The 18,412-nt window shown below is 50.8% G+C and overlaps 1 protein-coding gene across 2 annotated transcripts in view; it reads right to left on the reverse strand.

The window, feature by feature from the left end:
• The window catches only part of LOC146800040 (uncharacterized), a 171,235-nt gene that overhangs the window by 128,692 nt on the left and 24,131 nt on the right, over nucleotides 1-18,412 (reverse strand). For both annotated transcript variants that reach the window (XM_085620943.1, XM_085620944.1), the window contains exon 2: nucleotides 17,408-17,534. In XM_085620943.1, coding sequence (XP_085477069.1) covers nucleotides 17,408-17,534 — 127 coding nt within the window. The remainder of the gene's footprint in view (nucleotides 1-17,407; nucleotides 17,535-18,412) is intronic.

Below are 18,412 nucleotides of genomic sequence, written 5' to 3' on the forward strand. Positions count from 1 at the left end.
GTTCAGACATGGCCATATGCAAATCAGTCTGACCCTGTGCCTCATGGGAACAGTCCATCACCACCCCCTTTTGTACCATTATGTGAAAATGGCACGGGAATATTAGGCGTTCCTCCCTTTTGCTGATGAGCTAGCATCATTCCACATACCCAGCAGTTGGTGATATTCGTAGCATTGTGGGTATGGTGCAACATCTGAATGAAAGTGTTATTGAGGTAGGACATTCTATATTTCTGCTCATGATAAGGAAGAGTGAAGTAGTGGTGTTCAATGGGGACAGGAGTAGTAGCAGTCAGTAGATTTCGGACAGGAGCTACTTCCTCTACAATCCACGTTATTACAGCAACAATAACAGTCAAAGTGAGTCCAATAATGAACATACTCTTTCGATCACAAACTTTTGCAGCAGCTTGCTTATTTTCCTTAGGCATGTTCACCTTGTGTCAGACAAAACAGATGGTGCCCTAAGGTCCTGGGCAGACGTTGGTTTCTTTACTGAGATTGAGTCGAGTAGTCACTAAAAGGTTACCCCCCTTTGTAACTCAGGCTTTCACTGCCCAGGACAGTGGCTCAAACAGTCTTTTTCAGCAACGAAGTGTCTTTCTTCCAGGGTCGCAGCCGATATCGAGATGTACCAGGGATAGTGTGGTCCGGGAAGACTTCCTCAGGTCCTTCAGGTGTCGTAGCTTGTCCTTTCTCTGTATCCATGATATCGCGGTGACCTGCCAACGCAGCTGGGCTCACTAGGTCTTGCAACACTTTGACAGTGTGTCGTGTGCACCCAGTTCTTCCGGTTCGTCACTAACTGCAGTCCTGGTAGCCAGCAGCACCTGCTCTGGTCCTCACCACCTCGGTGCTAGGGAGCTGGTCCTCTGGAATGACTTTACGACCACAAAGTCACCAGGGCGCAAGCAGTGGCCCTCACTTTGCGACCTGTCTGGAAGAGTCTCCAGAACCTGTTGATAAATAGAAGACAAACTGTCAGTCAACTGAGACAAATAGTCATTCATCAATACCAAGGGTACATCATGTATAGGGCGTGGCTTAGGAATCCCCCAAATATTCATTGGCCTTCCGAAAACCACCTCATACGGTGTGAGGCCAGATCGTGTATGTGGTATTGATCTAATGGATAGCAATGCTAAAGGAGGTGCATCAGGCAATTTCAACGATGTGGAAGCCTGTATCTTGGCCAATTTTAAATTTAGTGTAGAGTTGTAACGTTCCACTAGCCCTGCTGATTGTGGGTGAAAAGCAGCATGAAATTTCTGCTTGATTCCCAACACTTTCATGAGGTAATCAACAACTTGCCAAATAAAATGGGGTCCGTTGTCACTCCACAAAACTTGGCAAATGCCGAATCAGGGAAAGAACTCCTTTAGGAGCATCTTTTCTGTAGTAAGAGCTGTATTATCTTACGTAGCATATGTCTCCACCCATTTACTAAAGGCACAAACAACTACCAAGACATACTTCAGGTTGTTACAGCGCTCAAGCTGGATGTAACCCATTTGCAGGACCTCAAAAGGTGCCGTAGGTATTGCAAACCCTACTGTTGGAGTTACTGTTCCTTTTCCAGGATTATACTGGAGACAGATCAGACAAGACTAGACTATTTTCTTAGCCGTACCGACAATCTCTGGATGATCCCAAACTTTCATAAGTTGCTTGCTATTGAAGATGCTCCAACAAGTGCCGGTCCATGTGCCATGTGAATCCTGGGTGTAAATAGGCTGTGGGTAACTTCTATTTTGTCATTTCTTTATTCCTCCAACAGCCCTCATCATCCAATGCTCCCTCCTTAGACCATTGGTCTAATTCTTCAACAGAAGCAGATTGTTGCATGTCAAGCACTTCTTGCCTGGCATCATGCCAACGTTCAGCCTGTGATTTGACTACATACAAGATGTGGTACTTCACTGCATTGCGGTCTCTCGAGCTGTGTGATCCACAAAGGCTTTGCCTGCCCCTATTTTATCAGTCACTTTCTTGTGTGCACTACATTAAAACAATTGCTACTTTATTAGGATAGGTCAAGGCAGTAAGGAGATTATGTACTAATTCCCCATGCACTATTTGTGTCCCATGTGAAGTGAGAAAGCCTCTTTCTTTCCAGAGTTGCCCAAAGTTATGAGCCACGTCGAAGGCGTATTGGCTATCAGTGTAAATGTTAACAAGCAACTCTGTACTAAGCTCACATGCTCTTGACAGTGCTATCAACTCAGCTGCTTGAGCTAACTTCTGTGGGATACAAGCTGTCTCAACTACTGTCTGAAGTGTTGTAATTGCATGAGCAGCAGATGTAGTGCCATCAGGCAATTTTAGGCAGGATCCATCAACCCACAATTCCCCATCAACACTAGAAAGAGGTGTATCTTGTAGGTCAACACGACCCTTTGTGTGTTCTTCAGTAAGGGATATACAGTCATGTAGTGGCTGAGACTAGGTAGCTGGAAGTGGCAATAATGTAGCAGGATTCAGAGTCAAACATCTTTTCGACGTGATATTGGGGGCCAAAAGTGTCAATTCATATCCTGTCAAGGGAGCACTAGTCAGATGCTGTGTCTTTGTTTGATTTAGCAAAGCATCGACTGAATGAGGTACTAACTCAAACAATCTATGTGACAAGACTATTCCCTCACTCTGACGTATGGTCACAGCCGCTGAAGCTACCGCTCGGAAACAACCAGGCAGCGTGCAAGCAACTGGATAAAGGACAGCTGAGAAAGATGCACAAGGACGTGGTTTATCACCTTGTGTCTTTGTTAAAACCGAGAGGGCACAACCTTCCATCTCGTGTACATAGAGTGTGAAAGTCTTAGTGTAGTCTGGAGTTCCTAATTCTGGTGCAGAACAAAGAGCTTGACATAGCTGTTGGATGGCATTCTGGCATTCAGTAGTCCATGGGAGAGGCATCGGAGTGCCTCTAGTCAAAAGGGCCAACAAGGATTTAATAATGTATGAAAAGCTAGGGATCCAGTGCCTACAGAAAGAAGTAAGGCCAATCAATGCACGGACGTCCTTCTGAGTACGGAGCACAGGTGTGCCTAAAATGGTCTGTATGCGATCTGGTGTGAGTGCACGTCCCTCCTTAGACAGGAGGTGACCAAAATAGGTAACGTGCTGTCTACAAAATTGCAATTTCTTCCGAGAGACTTTGTGATGATGAGAGGCAAGGCATGATAATAGTGACAGTGTTCCTTCTTTACACTGTTCAGGGGTATCGGCAGCCAACAAGATGTCATCGACATATTGAACAAGAGCCACCCCTTTCGGTACAGAAAAAGAATCAAGCTGCCTTTTCAATGCCTGACTATAAATGCTAGGACTCCCTGTATAACCTTGTGGAGCTCTACAGAATCTGTATGTTCTATTATTCAAAGTGAATCCGAACAAATAACGGCTATCAGGGTGAATAGGTATTGAAAAAAATGCATTCTTTAAATCAATGACACTAAATGTAGTGGAAGTAGGAGGAACCATAGTAAGGAGTGTTGTGATGTCTACCGGGTATTGGGGCACCACAATTTTATTAACCTCTCGTAAATCAATAATGAATCTGTACATTTTAGTATCAGTGTCTCTTTTCAAAATAGGAAGGATAGGGCCAATACAAATGTTATAAGGGACTTCTTCCACAACCCCCACCTTAATCAAATCCTGAACAATGTGCGTCAATGCTTCTTCGCCTTCCCGAGATATTTTATATTGGGGCAATCGAGGCAATGAAGCACCTTCCTTCACTTGAATATGCACTGGTGGAATAACCATTTGTCCCACATCATTATCTGATGTAGCCCATAAAGTACTAGGTAAAGATGCCAGAGCAATATCTTCTTTAATGAGACAAGACCTCTCAACCATGGGATAGTTATCATTTAAGATAACACGCACACCTTCTGGGGAACAACGTATTGTAGCACGAAAATGTTTGAGCATATCGATACCCACTATGTTATCCGGCGTGGTAGGGGAAAGCAAAAATGGACATGCTTCAGTGAATTTATCAAGACTAAATGCAAGTGGCTGTGACAGTGGGCTAGATGTAGGTGTCCCATCGAATCCTATCGATGTTATCATTGCGTAAGTGGGCGTGGCTTGGCGCCGATGTAGGGAGCAGCAGACCTCGGAGCTCCTCCGTGGCCTCCCTCCACCGCAAGTAATCCTGTAACCCTGAAGTAGCCCCTGCTGCAGCATACTGTGGTGGAATGCTTGGAGCTCCCCTGGCTGCAATTCCAAGGCGCTGGAGTGAGTAAATACAGAGAAAACAGCGATTTTCCTTCTATGGCGCACTCCGACTTGGCCGCGATCAAAATGGTGGCCGTGTCCTGAGGAAGACACTCCCGCTACCGAAGATCGCTACTGAGCCTAGCGCACTTCTCGACTGGCGGATTGAAGTCTGGGGCCTGAACGGGGACAGGAATTCACCCGTATGACAGCCTGATAGCGGGGCCAATTTGCGGTAAGCACTACAGAATGTCTTGCGCGAGCCCAAAAACAAAGAAGACGCCGGACTCTAAAATGGCGGCGTGGGGGGTCCTGAGAGCGCTGCGGAGACGAGGATAGCGGCTCGGATACCCCCCTGCGCGGGCCTGCTGTAAAGTACCTGGGAGACCTCCCTACACAGGACTGCAATCGGAGAGCTCCCCTGGACGCTAGGACGTCGGAGCATGCTGCGAGCCTTAAAGACAGTGGCAACTGCGCACCGGGCGGTCTGGAGGCCCACAACCGGACGAGAGGAAGCACCCAGAGTCTGGAGCTGAGAGAACGGTGGCTCTCCTAGGTGGGGCGCGGAGCTGCTCACGACACTGCTCCTCTACGCTCAGAAGTGCCGGAGGGAAGTCAGGTGGGTCGCGTGGTGGGTAACGCACTAGAAGCAAGAGAGTACAGACTTGCTGATCATTGCACGGACCTTCCGTGAATAAGGGACACTGGGCACTACTGAGGTACCGCTGCGCTGCTGCATGTTTGTTCGACCTTTGCATGGCGTTGAGCCTACGCTCCGGATCGGCTCATTCCTGCGCTCCTGGGAACCCCAAGGCGTCCACCCAGAGTCCCTATATATCGAAATTGGCCGGCCCGCGTGCGGGGCCCCTACTGTCGTTCACTAGACAGAGGCACCCCCTACGAAGACCCACGAAGGCAGGAGATCAGACGACATTGCGCCTACTGGTGCGAGCTCAAATAACACTTGACCTGGGAGTTTGGGACTTACAAAAACTACACCAGTAGTCCACTACTTTCACCAACAGGTCGCATAATGGGAAGGGTGTAGAGAAAAAAGGGGTATGAGGTCCTGCGGATGGATGAACCGGAACAACACACTTGACGATGACGAGAGCACGTCTGGGGGACGAGGGACGAGACCACCTGGTGACCCCACCCTGGCCGACATCATGCAAGCTATCACCTCTTCCCGGGAGGCCCTGGAGGCGAAGATGGACGTCATAGGGACGGATCTCACCCTGTTGAAAGATGAGCACCGAAAACTTAAAGAGAGAGTGGTGACCTATGAGGCTGCCATGAAGGACATACCGGACACTGTCGCCACCCTGCAAGGTGCCCTGAAAGAAGTGGAAAACAGGATCAAAGTGCTCGAGGTCAGAGCTGAGGACAGTGAAGGGCGCTCCTGAAGAAATAACCTCCATATAGTAGGAGTCCCAGAACGAGAGGAGGGGACTGATGCGGTCCAGTACTTGGAAACTTGGCTGAAAACGGAGGTGGCCCCAGAGGATCTCTCCCGCTTCTATGCCTTGGAACGTGCCCACAGGGTCCCGGCTAGACCGCCTAAACCTGGTGCTCCACCCCGTCCACTGGTGGTGCGATTATTACATTATCGAGATCGGGATTTTATCTTACAATGAGCCCGTGAGAAATGGGATCTACAGATCAGGAACAGCAGGGTGATGATATTCCCGGACTACACTAGGGAAGTGCAGCGACAAAGATCTTCCTTCCCGGCTGCTAAGCGGAAGTTGCGCCAGCTTCATCTCCCTCACGCCATGCTGTTCCCAACCCGCCTTACGGTAACTGCAGACTGGGACTGGCTAGAAACCCAACGTGGCAATGAAACACGCTCTCAGCATCTGAATACACCCCGGCGGCGGTCTATCTCCACTTCACCGTCACAGAGGGCCCCTTGACCCGCTGGCCGGCGACATGAACGAGACAGGGCGGTCCAAGCAGTAGCGGACATTAGCCATGGAGATGCCAGTCCGGCTAGCAACGTCACGGACCCTGAGAGAGACCCGTCTGAGAGCTCGAGCAGTGCCCATGAGCTCTCTGACACTGAACTCCCGGACTTTACCCCACAGACGGCGGATTGAGTGTTCGGCTGATCGGCTTCAGGTTGTGTGGGCAGAGGATGACCGGTTGACCGAGGCTGGCTCTTGGCTCTAGAGGCCCAGTTTGTGCACTGCGGGTGGGCATGTTTGTACCATGGGGGTCTACTGAGAGATTTATGTATGGGGGGGTTCTGGGCCCACCGGTAGCAGAGCACGCACCACCACCTTTATGACTTATTGTTTGAATGACTTTGTTTGGATGGGGGCCTGTTCTTGTGCGCCTGTCCTGGGGAGTGGGAGTTGGGTCGTTTTTATTGTTGGGGGACAACCGGTTCGGGGGTCAAGCATGTCGCTTTGGGAGAATTACACTGCCAGAGACTAGGGATTGTATTATGGGTACCTCTGTAGGCATCAAAATTATGACCGGTTATGTTAGGGGGATGCACACTCTGAGCCGATGGCACAAAATACATGCTTATCTGACATGAAGAGGGGTGCAAATTGCATTACTACAAGAAACCCACCTCATGAAGACAGAAGGAGCAGCGCTATAGCGCCGCTGGAGGGGGCAGGTGTTTCACACTACGTACTCAGCCTTTGCGAGAGGGACCCTAATATGGGTGCGGGTGGGGGTCCCCTTTCAATGTGTCCAGCAGATAATAGACCCTGATGGCAAATTTGTGGTGGTATCTACAACAACATTGATTGCATCATTTTGTAACACGTTATGTATATACAGAATATTGTCTCCGTTGTAAACAATTATAAGAGAAAAATGAATGTATTTTAAATACATACAAAAAAAACCTTATATAAAATATATATTAATATGTTTTATACAATAAATCATTCAATATCAATTATTTGAAAATCAATGTTTATTTTGTGTTTCTATCACTTACTTTTTGGTTTCTTTGCCCACTCTAGCTATTACTTATCGCCTTGCCTAAGGCACCCATTTTTCCAATTCCCCCTATGGAACAGGTCAGAGATCGTGAGACATCCCCTTCCCTTCACGCGTCAAAAGGACCTGGGGCCTTTGCTGGTGCAAATGCGGGATTATAGTGTATTGGGGTAAACGGTGAAGGGAAAGTGGTCAAGGCCGCCAGCCTGTGAATGTCGACTTTGAGGGTCGTTTTAGTAGGTGTACTTATATAAACATTAGGCGGGCGTTCTGCTTTGGGATTCCACAAAAGATCCCAGATACTCCTCCCCATCACTGCTCTATCCATATGCAGGCAGTGTTTATCTGACACCCTCAATTGACCATTCTGAAATCAACCGGGGTTGGGCTGCTTTATAATATAGATTCATGTCTGGCAATGCCAGACCCTCCTTATTTTTAGGGAGTCGCAGTTGGCGGTAAGATAGTCTTTCCCTTTTCCCTCCCCATACAAAGTGAGTGATCAGCGGTTTTAATGCTGTGAAATACCCCTGTTCTACTTCAATCGGGAGGCCCTGAAAAAGGTATAGCACTTTGGCAGTATCATCATCTTAATTGCCTGGATTCTGCCTATCCACGAGAGGTATGCGGGAGTCCATCTTTGAAGATCTGTTTTTATTTGCTGGAAAAGTGGAAGATAGTTTGCCTTGTAGAGGTCTTGAAGCTTGGGGGTTATACTAATTCCCAAATAAACAATTTCTTTCTTAGCCCATTGGAAGGGCATGGAATTAACTAACGTTTCCATGTCCCTCTGCAGCGATGTCAGGTTCAGCAGGTAGGATTTAGTCAGGTTAACCCGTAGCCCTGCCACCTGTTCAAACCTCTGCAGTTCCTCCATTACCCTCGCCAATGAAGTATCCGGCGCTGTGACTGACCGGAGCATATCATCCGCAAAGAGTGAGATCTTATGTTCATCCTCTCTGAATGGAATGCCTCGGATCACAGGCGTCATACGAATTCTAACAGCCAACCCAACGGTTCTATACTGAGTGCAAACAGCAGTGGGGAGAGGGGACATCCCTGGCAAGTCCCCCTCTCCAGGGCGAATACTGCTGAGCTCACCCCGTAAACCAGGACCCTGGTGCTAGCGCATGCATATTTCACTTTTATCATGGCTATGAATCTGTCACTGAACCCATATTTCCTCAAAACCTGGAAGGGAAAGGGCCAATCCACCCGATCGAAGGCCTTTTCAGCGTCTAGCGCCAGGAAGACCACCGGTAACAATTTTTTATTTGCCTTTCCCACGAGATGGAAGACCCTCTGCAAGTTGTCATGAGTTTGCCTGCCGTGAATGAACCCAGACTGGTCCGGGTGGATCAATTCTGGCATTAGTGATTCTAGCCTACTAGCCAGTATCTCTGTATAGATTTTTGCATCCAGGTTGAGGAGCGCTAACGGGCGGTAGGAGCCGCATAGTTGAGGGTCCTTCCCTGGCTTGGGCAGCACAGAAAGAATAGCCTAGCCCATAGAGTTTGTCACCCTCCCCATAGAGTTGTATAAGTTTACCAGGTGTGGGATAACCTCCGCCCCATATGTTTTGTTGGGCCCAGCGATTTGTGCGGCTTTAAATTAGTTATAGCTTTACTAGCTTCCTAAAATGTAATCTATGCCCCTAGGTCGTCATTCTGAGTTGCCGAAATTTTGGGGCATTCTATGTCCTCTAGATGTCGTACTTGTGCCACTGTTTCATAGCTGTCTGCTTGATAAAGTTTTTGGTAAAAGTGGCCAAATGCATGCTCCTTATCAGTCTCTGTGTTTACCATATCCCCCCCGTGTACATATATCTCCTATATAATTCAGTGCCCTTTTTATCCTCAACTGCCTGGCGAGATACGAGAAGGGTAATAAGGTGGGAGCGCATGTGGAGCATTTGAGAGGTTGGAGGGGCGGTTCCGCTCTATTACTATGTATAACATTTATTTCACCGCTAAGGGCAGAAACCTTTCTTTGCAAACTAATAATAGGCTGTATTTTGTGTTCCCTTTCTGCCTCTTTCAGTTCAGCCTCCAGTGCCAATCCCTCTTGTACTCTGCGCTTGGTCAATTCCGCATTAAGCGTGATGCATTGTCCTCTCAGGAACGCCTTGAAGGCGTACCAGTTAGTAGCCTGGGAGGTATCTTTGGGATAATTTCTCGGGAAATACTCCTTAATAGACTTGGTAAACCATCCCGCAACAAGCGGTCCAGTGTGATAGCCAATGGAAAGAACCATCTCTTATATTTGGAGGGGGACTATCCCAGGTCAAAGTTAAGGCGCATGGGGCATTATCTGATGTAGTAATGGGGTGTATGGAGGTAGCCTGCATTGCTGGGGTTAAGGTTTTATGCATGGAGATATAGTCTAGCCTAGAATACGACCTATGTGTAATCCCTATCGTTAGGGTGCTTCATTCGCCACATGTCCATTAGACCCAGCTCATTAAAATCTTTTTACAGGGCTTTAGTGAAGGTGCTATATGTTGCGCTTTGGGATTGTGTGCTATCCACACCCGCCTCCCATGTCAAATTTAAATCCCCTAGTAAGAAAATGTCCCCCTCCACGAACCCCCTCCCCCAACCACAATAGGACCTTGGAGATAAATGTAGTTTGATTTGAGTTGGGCACGTAGATGGAGGCAAAGGTGCATCTACGACCCTGCGATTTCCCCTGGACCATAACTATTCTGCACTCCTTCTACATTTTTCTGCCATCTGGCTGGATTCTCAGGGATCTATGGAAGAGCACTGCAACCCCGTTGTGTTTAGTTGTGGTGGATGATGGATAGACAAGCCGATAGACCCTGTGTTTCAGACTATGGTCCTCTGCCTTTTTCTTGTGCGTGTTCTGCAACGCTACGACATCATGCCTTTGGTCCTGGAGGTATTTCCATAGTTTCTGGCATTCACCCGGGAAGTTAAGCTCCTTCACATTCCATGTGAATACTGTGAGCACCACTTGTGATGAATGTGTAGGAGTCGGTGCTCAATGAACAACCATAGGGTAAGCCCCTCTCTAAAGCTCCTCCTTCATCCCTTCCCTGTCGCGAGCGATCTCTTACTCATGCTCCCCATCCTCGCTGCGCATGTCCCGTAAAGTATTAATGTCCCCTGTGCATCCCAAAAAGAACAACATAAAAGACCCAAACCCGAAAATTTAGGGTCAACCTGACACAACTTCCTAGAAAAGACTTTAGTTAAATACATTTGTCATGTCCTACCATGGATGTATTGGTCCACGTCCGCTTATGGCGATCTATAGAATGCGATAATCAAGTCACAAGCTCCTGAGTGGACACCCACAGGCCTCCAATGATGTAATCCCCTCGGTCCTCACCCTGCGGGGCCTCCCCATAGTTTAATGATGAGTCCCTCCCCCTACCCCTCCCCATCACCTCAGTCCTGGCCCCAAGGTGCCAGCCCCAGCCATCCACCGCGGTCAGCCCCTTTGAGCCGTTAGATCTAGTCCTAGTCCCAAGAGATGCTACACCTCTACCTTCAACTTATCTTGTCCCCCCTGGTGATAGTCAAGTCTCTCCCCGTTCTGGGATATTTCTAGCCTCACAGGTATATTAGTGCAACTGTTATAGACCCTTATCTGTAACCCAACGCTTGGAGATCAGGTATCGGTCTGAGTGCTCTTTCATTTTGATTTGTCTCGCCCCAGCAGTGTCACTTCCGCTTTTGTTGTTCTTTGTTGTTGCCATAGTCCTTCTGCGTGTGATTCTGCTGTTCCTCTCCTTGCGTCGCCTTGTCTAGCTCTTTCTTCCGGGTCTTCAGATGACACCAGGCCCAGTAGCTCTGACGCTTCGGTATAGGAGGTACAGTGGTGTTGCCTATTGTGTAGGTAGAAGGTGATGCCAAATGGGTAGGTCCATCTGTATTTTATGTGATCCTGCCGCAGCTTCTCTGCAATTGGGCGAAGCAGTTGTCGGCGTGCTAGTGTTGCTGTGTACACATCTTGATAAAGATCCCATATGAAACCTTGGAAAGAGACCACATCATTTGATCTATTCGCCATGAGGATAGCCTCCCGCATCTTGGGAGAATTTAATTTAGGCAGGATATCTCTTGGACGCTTCTGCTCCCCGGATGGTGGTAGACCCACTCCATGCACCCTGTCAATGTTTTGCTTCATGCCTCCCGGGCCCAATACCTTCCTGAACATTCCCACGACTGGGGCTTCCAGATCTAGCCCTTCTGCACCTTCTTCCAGGTTCCGTAAGCGAACATAATCCCTCTGGGCTCTGTTCGAGATCTACACATTTGAGGTTATTCACTTGCAACTGCTTGTGAAGCCCTTTTGTCTTGTTTTCCATCGCTCGAAATGCATTGGGCAGCAAGATAAATATTTTTAAAATCTCATTTATTTAAACCCTTGGATTGAACAAGATGAACTTTATGGACATTCAATGAATAAAATTGGAATGTATTCATAACAAGGTTTTGTTAATCGTCGAATTGTTCAGTGAATTTGATGTTTACGAAAATGTGAAAAAATCTTTTTATTACAAAGTTTGTGATTATAACAAATGTAGAAAAACTAATAGGTACTTTCACCAGCCAGTAACAGTGCGTAGAGGTCGGGTCTCACTGACCCCGAAATTGTTGAGCATAGTTGGCATTCATGACTGTTGCATGCCCCTTCTGCAGCACGCTTGAATTTAAAAAGGTTTAAGATTGTACAAAGAAACATTAACCTTTCAAATTAAAACCAGTGTGCCTCTCCCACCAATATTGTTGTTTTCCATCGCCGCCATTTTAAACTCCAGGTCCAGCCCCTTAGATTCCACTTCGAGAGTACGGGTGCCCACCGAGTCGACATCTTGTTGTAACGTCGTTAGCTTGCCTTGAATGTCGGAACGTAGTGCCTCCATTGACCCCTCAAAGTCTGCCTTAATTTCTTCCCTGAGCTCCTTCTTAAAGTCTCTCAAGGGGGCCAGCAGGTGAGAGTCATCTCTCCCCCTTATCAATCAATCAATCAATCAAAGACATTTATAGAGCGCACTACATACCCGTAGGGTCTCAAGGCGCTTAGGGGGGGGGGGGGGGTGCCGTTACTGCTCGTACTGCCAGGTCTTGAGCTTCTTCCTGAAGGAGAGGTGGTCTTGGGTCAGGCGCAGGTCGGTCGGGAGGGAGTTCCAGGTCTTGGCGGCCAGGTAGGAGAAGGACCTTCCTCCTGTTGTCGCTCTACGGATGCGTGGGACGGCGGCGAGGGCGTGGCCGTTTGATCGGAGGTGGCGTTTGGGAGCGTAGAAGTTGATTCGGTTGTTGAGGTAGCTCGGGCCTTGATCGTGTAGGGCTTTGTGTGCGTGGGTGAGGAGACGGAAGGTGATTCTTTTGTTGACGGGGAGCCAATGCAGGTCTCTCAGGTGTCCGGAGATGTGGCAGTTACGTGGGATGTCGAGGATGAGTCTGGCGGAGGCGTTCTGGATCCGCTGAAGTCTCTTCTGGAGCTTGGCGGTGGTTCCGGCGTAGAGGGCGTTGCCGTAGTCCAGTCGGCTGGTGACGAGGGCCTGGGTGACGGTCTTCCTGGTCTCCGTGGGGATCCACCAGAAGATCTTCCGTAGCATGCGCAGGATGTTGAAGCACGCCGAGGAGACGGCGTTGACTTGCTTGGTCATGGAGAGGGAGGAGTCCAGGATGAAGCCCAGGTTGCGTGCGTGGTTAGTCGGTTTGGGTGCGGTGCCCAGGGCGGGGGGCCACCAGGAGTCGTCCCAGGCGGTGGGCGTGGAGCCCAGGATGAGGACCTCCGTCTTGTCTGAGTTCAGTTTCAGGCGGCTGGTCGTCATCCACTCGGCTACCTCCTTCATCCCTTCGTGCAGGTTGGCTCTGGCGGCGGTGGGGTCGTTGGTCAGGGAGAGGATCAGCTGGGTGTCGTCGGCGTAGGAGATTATGTTGAGGTTGTGTTGGCGTGCGATGGCCGCGAGGGGGCTCATGTAGACGTTGAAGAGGGTAGGGCTCAGCGAGGATCCTTGAGGGACGCCGCAGATGACTTCGGTGGCTTCTGACTTGTACGGTGGTAGGCGGACTCTCTGTGTTCTTCCGTCGAGGAAGGAGACGATCCATTCCAGTGCCTTCTCCTGGATTCCGACGTTGCTGAGGCATTGCACTAGGGTGCGGTGGCAGACAGTGTCGAAGGCCGCGGAGAGGTCTAGGAGGATGAGGGCCGCTGTTTCTCCGTTGTCCATCAGGGCTCGGATGTCGTCGGTGGCGGCGATGAGGGCGGTCTCGGTGCTGTGGTTGGCTCGGAAGCCGGACTGCGAGGGGTCGAGGGATCCGTTCGTCTCGAGGAAGGCGGCCAGCTGTTTGTTGACGGTCTTCTCGATGATTTTGGCAGGAAACGGGAGGAGCGAGATTGGGCGGTAATTCTTGAGTTCGGTGGGGTCTGCTGTAGGTTTCTTGAGAAGAGCGCTGAGTTCGGCGTGCTTCCAGCTCTCGGGGAAGGTGGCGGTGTCGAAGGAGGTGTTGATGATGTCCCGCAGGTGGGGTGCGATGACAGCGTCGGCCTTGTTGAAGACGTGGTGAGGGCAGGGGTCGGTCGGAGATCCGGAGTGGACGGAGTTCATCATGCGGACGGTGTCTTCGGTGCTGATCGGAGTCCAGGCTCGGAGGGCGGCGGTGGGCGGCTTGGCTGTGGTCGTGGCGTGCGTCGGTTGGGTGCTGAAGCTGTTGTGTATGTCCGCGATCTTGTTGTGGAAGTAGGAGGCGAGGGAGTTGCAGAGGTCTTGCGAAGGGGTGATGTCGTTGTTTCCGGCGTTGGGGTTGGAGAGCTCTTTCACGATGTTGAAGAGTTCCTTGCAGTTGTGTGCGTTGTTGTCCAGCCGGTCCTTGAATGCAGTTTTCTTGGCGGCGCGGATCAGTTGGTGGTGCTTCCGGGTGGCGAGTTTGAGGGTGGTCTTGTTGTCCGGTGTAGGTTCCTTTCTCCAGACTCTCGAGGGCTCGGCAGTTCTTCTTGGAGCTCTTGAGTTAGTCGGTGAACCATGGGGCTTTCTTGCTGCCGGGCGGGGTCCTCAGCGGGGCGAGTTCGTCCGCGCAGTTGCTGATCCACTTCGTGAGGTTGTCGGCGGCCTGGCTGGGGTTCGCTGAGCTGGCAGGAGGGTGCTGGCTCAGGGAAGCGGCGAGCTGGTCGGCTGTGATCTTGTTCCAGCTTCTACGGGCAACCTGTTGCTGGTGGTGGTGGATCGTCGTTCTTTTGAAGGTGAAGTGTACGCAGCTGTGGTCCGTCCAGTGGAGTTCTGTGGCGTGGCTGAAGGCGATGTCTTTGCTGGATGAGAAGACGGCGTCGAGTGTGTGTCCGGCGAGGTGGGTGGGGGTGCTCACCAGTTGCTTCAGTCCAAGGTTGGCGAGGTTGTCGAGCAGGGTGCTGGTGTTGCGGTCGTTGTTGTTCTCCAGGTGGAAGTTGAGGTCCCCCAGGAGGATGTAGTCGGCGGAGGGGAGGGCATGCGGGCTGACGAAGTCGGCGATGTCCTCGCTGAATTGAGTGCGTGGTCCCGGGGGTCGGTAGATCAGGGTGCCTCTGAGGGTGGTCTTCGGGTCGGTGTGGATCTGGAAGTGCAGGTGTTCGGCGGTGGTTAGGGTGTTGTCGGTGCTAGTCGTGATTCGGATGGTGTTCCTGTGGATGATGGCGATGCCTCCTGCCATCTGGTTGGCGGTGCGGTCCCTCCGGGTGATCTTGTAGCCCTCTGGGATGGCGATGGCGATGTCGGGCGCTGAAGAGGCGTTCATCCAGGTCTCCGTGATGAAGGCAACGTCAGGGGCTGTGGCGTCTAGGAGGTTCCAGAGTTCGGTGGCGTGTCTGTGGACGGAGCGGGTGTTGAGCAGGATGCACTTGAGGTGTTTGCTGCTGGTGTTCGGCTTGGCAGGTGCTGGTGCCGGGCAGGTCCGGATGCAGGTGAACTTGCAGGCGTGGTAGCTGAAGGGTCCGTGGGTGCGTCTCGGGGTGGCTTGGTGGCATCCCGGGTTTCGGCCGGTGTTGAGTGCGATGAGGGTGGCGGCGGTGTATGTCAGGCGGGTTGGCCGGGGTCCTCGTGGGCCAGGGGTCCTGGCACTGGGCGCGGTCCAGTCGCGGACGGGCGCAGACGGGCTTACCTTCGGCGTGCCTTCGGTGCGCCCGCTGCGCGTGACGGCTGCGCGTTCGCACGGTCGCCATATATGACGAAGTGCGCGGGGGGCGGAGCAGCTGGGAGGCGGGAGCGGGGAGGGTACAGAAGGCAAAAGGGGCGGGGTTAGCGGCTGTGGCGGGAAGCGGGGAGCGGGGAGGGAGGACGAAGGGGCCAAACGAAGCAAGCAATACAGAAGGCAAAAAACAAGTTACAGGGAGACAGGCAACAAAACACAATAAAGAACAGCAAATACGAAGGGGGCAGGTCAGGCGGTCACGGACCACGCCGCTGGAAGGCAGGGGGCGTGGTCACGCGGCGGAGGCTCGGCCAGCGAGGCAGAAGGCGGGGAAGACGCACGCAGCAGCTGGTGGCCGTGCGGCGCGGGGGTGTCCTAGAGCTTATCCGCCCTCAGGCGGATTCCCTATCGCTTTCGTAGGGGTAAAGTAGCTGGAGACTCCATTTGTCTGCGTACTTTTGGGTGGCATAAGGTCCGCGGGTCCGCAGGTGGCATGAGAGTCCCCCTCAAGCCAGAGTGGTGCTTCTTGTCGTGCTGTTCTCCCTTCGCTTGAACAAGACGGCCAGCGCCTGGATCTCTCAGTCGTCTCACGAGGTTCTCTGCAGTCTTGGGCCCACACGCGTGGCTGTGGTCCCAGTGTCCATCTCCAACTACTAAGGTGCTCCAGCGAGGACCCCTCCATCCTCACATCCACTTGTTCTTTGTTGAGGCCCGTCCACCATTTGCCAATCGAGAGGCCTGGTGCGCCCCTGTAGTCTGAAGCTCCCTGGCTGCGCTATCGCCCCCTCAGCCTGTACATCCATGCTGTGGAGCAGTGCCGCAGTAGGTAAAGGCCATCCCTGCCCAATCACTGTGGTCCAGTGGTGGTGCTTATTATGGCTAGTGCAGCTCTAAGACCCCTGGGGTGCCGCCATGTTGAGGTCAGGCACCATGATAATCGACCTATGCTATAGTGTGCCTTGGCGCTGCCATCACTCAGTGCCTGCTTATACCTGCCTTCCCCGTCTTGCTGCTGGCAGATTTGTCGCTTCATTGTGCTCTCACTGTGCCCCTCGTGTCTCTGGGCACGCCTCAGCTCACCGAGCCGCCATTTTAGAGTCAGGCATCAGCCTGCCGTCTCCACATGTTTTCCCGGTGGCCGCCCCGGTACCAGAGGGGGGCGCAGGGAGTGGTGGGGGAAGAACAACAACCCCCTCACTTTACTGCTTCGCTCCCCTGTCGTTAGGGAGTCCTCGCCTGAGAACGCTTGCTGCAGCCGAGGCTCACCTGTCTGGTCATCCCCTATTAGCTTCACAGAGCTTTCATCACTGCTCCCGCATCTTCTGCTACCTCAGTTTTTCCGTCGATTGCTCCCTTCCCACAGCCTGGGTCGGGTCTCAGTTCCTCCCAGCGTCTCACCGTCTACTGTTACTCTCGACGGGGGCCTCCCACCACCACCCAGCTGCCATGTAGTTCTGTTACTCTGCTGGCGCACAATGCCTTTTAGCAGTTCCCTTGTCTCCTCTCAGTGCCTCGGTACTTCTGGCCTCCCCGCATTCCTCTGGCAGCGAGGAGAACCACCCCTGCAGGTAGTTGGGTGACTTTATCTCTTTGCTCGTCACGGAGCCTTGGGGGATTAGGTCCGCTCAGCCATCTTGGTTGGCCACGCCCCCCGCCACTTGGCTTTTAAAAATCTTCTGTGACAGATTAAAGGATGTATCCACTGCAGTTTGACTGCACCCTCTCAGATAACCCGTGTTTAACTTAACCCACTGTTACGGTTCCACCACACATTTATTATATTCTTCGCCCCAGCTGTGCAACCCTTGAAGCATGGACTATTAAAGGAATCCAGAGGTCACTGCACAGAATAAAGTCTGGTGTCACAGCCAACTAACTATATGATTAGAGTAGGACAAGTATGCATGCTCTACCCTGCAAACCTGGAGGTAGCCAGTCCACTTGACAGCTTGTAAAGGTCTAAATAATTAACTCAATTATAGAAAAACCATTAGCAATACGTACACAGTGACAATATAAACCAGCAAATTGTCTGGCAATTCATACTACTCAAATGTTATAAATTACAAAGGTGAATTTACCGAGTGACAGGAAGACTTGGTGAATTTCATTCATCAGGTTTGCATAAAGATCTGACTGCCAGTTCTGTAAAAGCTCAAACTCCGCTTGTGAGAAACCAGCAACAACATCTTGGAATGTGAGCAGTGCCTGGAAGAAAGATTAATCATAAACATTAATTCTAGAGTCATTAATGAACATAGTTAATCATGCCTTGGAATAGAATGTGTTCAAATAACACAGGGTTTTCTTCTCTCCAGCTAGTGCTTCACACAAGTACTACATGATGATTCAATACGGTGCCAGATTAACACAGCTTAAGATCCATCAATGGTGCAGAACAGTGCTGTATTTGCACCATCAAAATCTAGCTGCTAAGATGCCAGAGCAAAGTCACACCAGATGATAATCCTCACAAATAGGTCACTATTTATTATGGTCTTTGTCAGACATGCCACTGTGATTTGTCATTCATCTATTGGAGACGGAAGCAAAAATGAAAGAAAGAAGATGGCTGAACCATTTTGTGGGAGCATCACAAATGATTGGCCGGGGTCACACCCTCAGTGCATGGAAGAGAGAGGCCTTCACGGTAGACAGAAAATACTGGGCCCCAATTGGTCCCAACCTGCCGGGAACCTTTATTTAGTCAGCATCCGAGAGGCGAGCCCAATAGTTCCGCAGGTAATAGCTCCCCGGCTTACAGCTTACGGCTATCAGCATGGGCCCCCCACCATAGCTCAGTCGAATGAGCACCATGATCTTAACCACCATAAGTGCAACCAGGAGGACAGTTCTCATCTAGTTCTGCTCTTTATTCCTAGATACATTCCAAAGGCTTCTATGGATACCCTAAACAAAGGGAATTTGTTGCGGTTGTTTGTTTATATCCCTGCACTTAAGAACATAACTACAGAAGACCTGGATTGGGTCAAATTTGAACCGTCTCTGTTAAACTCAACTGGGGATGTGACCAAGACAATTTGGAAAAGAATGTCCTAGCGGAAGGCCATATGGACCGAAAGGGC

The sequence above is a fragment of the Triturus cristatus genome, chromosome 8 (assembly GCF_964204655.1).
Source record: "Triturus cristatus chromosome 8, aTriCri1.1, whole genome shotgun sequence".
Lineage (NCBI taxonomy): Eukaryota > Metazoa > Chordata > Amphibia > Caudata > Salamandridae > Triturus > Triturus cristatus.